This window comes from Humulus lupulus, chromosome 2, assembly GCF_963169125.1.
Source record: "Humulus lupulus chromosome 2, drHumLupu1.1, whole genome shotgun sequence".
In the NCBI taxonomy this organism is placed as follows: Eukaryota; Viridiplantae; Streptophyta; class Magnoliopsida; order Rosales; family Cannabaceae; genus Humulus; species Humulus lupulus.
In genome coordinates, this window is record NC_084794.1 from 132,888,792 (window position 1) to 132,893,697 (window position 4,906).

Consider the following 4,906-nt stretch of genomic DNA (forward strand, 5'->3'; position numbering starts at 1 on the left):
GCAGTACTTATTCTGGTCTTGTTTAATGCGTTGATTTTGCATTGGTTCAGTTCGTCGAAACAAAACCCGATTCTCATTTTCCACGTAGATATTCTCCTGAGTCTCTATTAGCTCGATACAATGTAAATGGATATATATATATATTTGTCTCCCTTATTCTACTTACTCCCTTCTACCCTAGGAGTATTTCCCTCATTCTTCTTTTGTTTGGAAGAGTTATCACTAGAGGGTTGTGCAGTGGTTGGCACTGCCGAGCTTGCAGCATGGTTCACGTTTACCATTGTAGTTGTTAGCACAGGAGGTGCCAACTGTCATGTTAACATGGCCTCTTCTACATTGATAAATCTCTGAGCTCGTAATGTGAATTCCATTATGGTACGAACCGACTTTTGCTGCAGGTCGTCCCAAAAGGCGCTTTCTGGTAGGATTCCAGCTCGAATAGCCATCAAGTGGTTACTGTCATCTACGTCTCGAGCTAAAGAAGCTTCGATATTGAATCTTACAATATACTTCTTGAGTGATTCACCCGACTGCTGTTTAATATTTTCCAACGATGAGGCCACGAGCTTAATACTTTTTGGATCTCGAAACTGCTTTTTGAAATTTGTAGACAACTGTTCCCATGGAGAAATGGAATGCCTATGGACTTTGTCGAACCAACTATTTGCAGCTCCTATTAAGGTTGTTGGGAACAACATACATCCAAGCTCGAATCCAACATTACTAGCCCTCATCACTGTGTTAAAATTGCTCATATGACTACCATGATCAGTGTTCCCATGGGATCAGTGCTCATATGGGGTATTTTAAAACCATTCGGAAATGGTGTGCTTGAAATATGAGGGGTGAATGGTTTGATTTCTTCATCTGAGTCGTACGCTTTCTCCTTGCTTTTTCCTTCTCGCAGGAGCCTGAATTGTTCCTCGAGCATGTTTATTCTCTCCTGAACTGGGTCTACCAAGGGTGGAGCCTGTACTACGAGGAGCTGGTTATTGTTCAAAGGAACTCTAACTCCTTGTTGTAGTATCGGGTTATAACTATTCCCATAAACCAGTTATAAAGGCTCTCACTGAGCATTTAGATGTGCCCTTAAGTCCGGGTTTGGCTAGTGATACTGACCCTGGCTCTAGTTCATATGGTCTCAAAGATCGGGATCATTGTTGGGATAGTTCTCGTAGTACTTGAGCTTGGTATTGTACACACTTACCGACATGCTGGCATCCTGGCTATCTTCAAGAAAATTAATCGTTATTTGCTGATGTTGGTGTTAGGCATAATTTCGAGGTGAATTATCCACGTGTACCCTTATCCCAGTGGCCCAGGATCTTGATAAGTAACTTCTCAAAGGCTGGGGCTGTCTCGCCTACCTTCCCTCTTGGTTTGCTCCCACTGAGACCTCGTGGTTATTCCTTTGTCCATGTCCGGTCTGGGGATTTCTATCTCAACTTGCACTTCTTGTTGGTCTTTGAGATATCCCTTCGCCAACTCGAGTTCCACCTAGGGCTTGCTGCGGTAAATCTCTAACTGGTGATGGGTGTCTAATGGCAGAAGGAGGATGCCTGATCAGAGATGGTGGTGGTCTCTCATTATTCGAGGCTGGCCTCACTAGTTCTGGGATATTGCTCCGAGCTGCTTGTGGGGAAGCTCGGTTAATCCCAGTATTGGTAAGAGCTTCCCTCGCCAGGTTAGCACATGGAGGATTTCAAGAAGAAACCCCTGACTGGTGAGCTCCAGTATTTACTCTGGTCCCTCCTACCTAGTTCTGTTGAGCCCTTTGTTCAGCCATTCGAGCCGTTGTACTTCTCCGAGGACGCCATCTAGTCCTCCTTGGAGGCATTTGGCTTCATCAGGCCTTCTCGCCATTTCTTCCTTCAGTTGAGTGGCTTCAGCCAGCCTATCTCGAAGTCTTTGGTTTTCCAATCCACCATTGGAACATATCTCTTAGGATTGTAATAATCTTGATGTGGTGGGCTTGGACTTTGGCTAGGATCCCATGGCATTGAGGAAGCGCTCCCTTCATTTGGAGTTCGATCGTCATTCATGGGTTGTTTGCCAGCTTGTCGGGGGTGTTCCTCGTTATGCGGGGTGGTTTCCTCTGAGATCTTGGGCAGTGGTCGTCCACTTCCAGATCCAGGGATGTTTTCGGGGGGTGCAACCATTTTTGTGATGAACACAGGTTCAAATGATAGGTTTTAAAGAATGATTAATGCTCTCAATGAAAGCACCAATCTGTTGACGACATTTTTCTTCAACCAAAAAATAAATAAGAGTAATTAAACTTTTTCAAAGAATTAGTAAGAAAATAAAAAAACATATTTTTTATGTGGTTCAGTAATTAAATCTACCTGGTTCACGAGTTACTATTATTAAGATGTTTTGCGTTAAAACCTGAAAGCAATTTCACAGATTTTCTATACATAATTTGTGCGTGATTTACAAATAAAAGACCCAGTATTTATAGACTCAATTATAATATTCCTTCCCACATTTTTAGGGAAGTTACAACAGTACACAATTTGAATTTGAAATACAAAAGATCCCGTGAGAATATGGTTGATTAAACAAATACATAACTAAGCCCATGCAACTGCTTATTGTTCAATGAAATACATGCTTTCAATCCTGCACTACGGTTCGAGCTTGCAGTGCTATCCACGTCACCACCTTTCAAGCCTTCAAAGTCAATCTCTTGGCATGGTTCGTTCCTTTCAGGCTAACCCCTTATTGCGAGCCAGATGGATGACGTGACATCAGTAAGGATGACACTCGAATTAATACATTTATTTAGATTATTCCTTTGAACTTTATCTTTGCAAGCCTATATTTAGAGAAGATTAAACTCGTCTCGAAATTTCGGGTGTAACAATCTTAAATAAATTTTTAGTCAAAATTAATTTTAATAAGATAATAATACTTTTTTATAAATATTTTAAATTATTTTAATATTTTTAAATATTTCATAAAAAAATTATTTAAGTAAAATAAAGTATTATTTAAATTTTCAAAATACCTTTCATCAATAAATTGTGTTTTTTAATTTAACTAAATAATTAAAACTAATTTATATTTTTAAAAACATTCTTCAAATAGTATTAAAATAAAATTTTATTTTAAAAAGTAATAAATATTTATATTTTATTTAAATACAACATTTTTTAAAATGTTTTTATAATATATAAAAAAATATCAAGTAAATTATAAGGGATATAATTTTCTTATTAAAATGTATTTTTACCAAAATTTTCGGTGTGAGATAATTTGTATAAGTATAATTTAGTATTATCAAAATTATAGGGATTTTTTTGTTTATCTGATAGAAATTATAGGGATTGTAAGTGAATATTTAATACGAAAATAGTATCGGCACCATAGTGCTCTATAACAATGATGTTAAGCAAAAAAAAAGAGAAAATGGTATACTTTTGTTTTATCGTTAAATAGGAAGTGTTTTAAAGCATTTTCTGTAGAATATATAAATGAAGTTGACGGAGGTATGCATTAACTTCTGCAGCAACATCATTTAACATTAAATTCCAGTTTTTATGGAGTTTAACTAAACAATTTGAATATTGTTTTGACTTCATTATTTTTGTTAGACAGAGTTACTGACTCATAAAACTGTTTCATTATTTTGACTGAGGCAATGCTATGCTGATGTTAAGAAGTATTAGCAATGGTTAAATAATAGTGTGTGATAATAAGTGAGGTTGAATTGACGGAGGAGAGGACACGAGTAAAAAGAACCATAATGGTTTAAACCATAATCGGAACCCGACCATGTAATATTGAAAGATTTAGGTGCCGGGTCCATCGGAACATGGTGGCATAGTATGTTAATAGTGACGTGTCATGAGCTTTTGTCATAAAACATAGGATAATAGGAGGTGAGGACTAAGGTGGAGGCCTACAAATAATAATATGAATGAGCTTGTCCTTGGGTGAGTGCAAGTGTGGGGCATCAACCAAAGATAACACCTTCTTCTACTTTTTTCTTTCTTTCTTTCTTCCCAAACGTACTATGCTCACAACTTTCCTTACGTGACGTCTTCTGATTCACACATAAGATAATAATATCTTATTTTTTTTAAAGGAAAATAAAAATAAAAACAAAAACTCAAGAGCATTATCCAATATTTTATATTAAAAAGAAAAATGGACAAAAGAGTGAGCAAATGTATGCAAATCATTTACACGTGCTACACACGCGCTTATTTGTTGGAGGCTCGAGGCTTGAGTATCTCCAAATGAAAGGAAATTAAGGATCCTATTTTCACTTTATGATGTTGTTGTTGTAGGGGTACCATGTTCAAAGCACTTAAAATTCCTTATAATTGAAGTTTGAGCAATAAAATTAGGTGGGACTTGAGCTTCTTTTCAATGAATAATTGAGGAGTTAAAAAAAAATTATAATAATAGAAAGATTTGTTTTTTTTTTTTGTGTGGAGAAAATGTAAACTTCCATTGATAAAGAAATAAGTGCAGAAGTTTAAACATTCACAGGGTGGAATATTACAATTCCACACTAGACCACTTTCAGGCCCTAGAGCTCTATTTGCTAGAATATGAGCTAAGGAGTTTGATTTCCTAACAACATGCCTAACCAAGAGATTAGGGAAAGAAAAAAGTAACCTACAGATACTGTCAAAAACATCACTCAAAGAAGATAACTCTCTAAATCCATTGATAATTTTATATATAACAACTTTACAATTCGATTCAATAACAGAGATTGATAGATTGATAATAGAAACCCATTGAAGAGCATGGTATAGAGCCTTAGCTTCCATTCTCAGAATTGGTTGAACACCATTAGTTGGAGAGCAAAAACCACCAATTACTTCACCTTTATGATTTTGAACCACCACACCAATACCTGATTGACCACGAGACTGAGAGATTGCATCAT

At 36.5% G+C, this 4,906-nt stretch overlaps 1 protein-coding gene across 1 annotated transcript; it reads right to left on the reverse strand.

The window, feature by feature from the left end:
• Positions 1–311: 311 nt before the first annotated feature.
• LOC133814741 (uncharacterized) lies at positions 312–734 on the reverse strand. Its single transcript, XM_062247664.1, has one exon. It carries the CDS (start codon positions 732–734, stop codon positions 312–314), a length of 423 nt encoding a protein of 140 aa, XP_062103648.1.
• Positions 735–4,906: the final 4,172 nt, after the last annotated feature.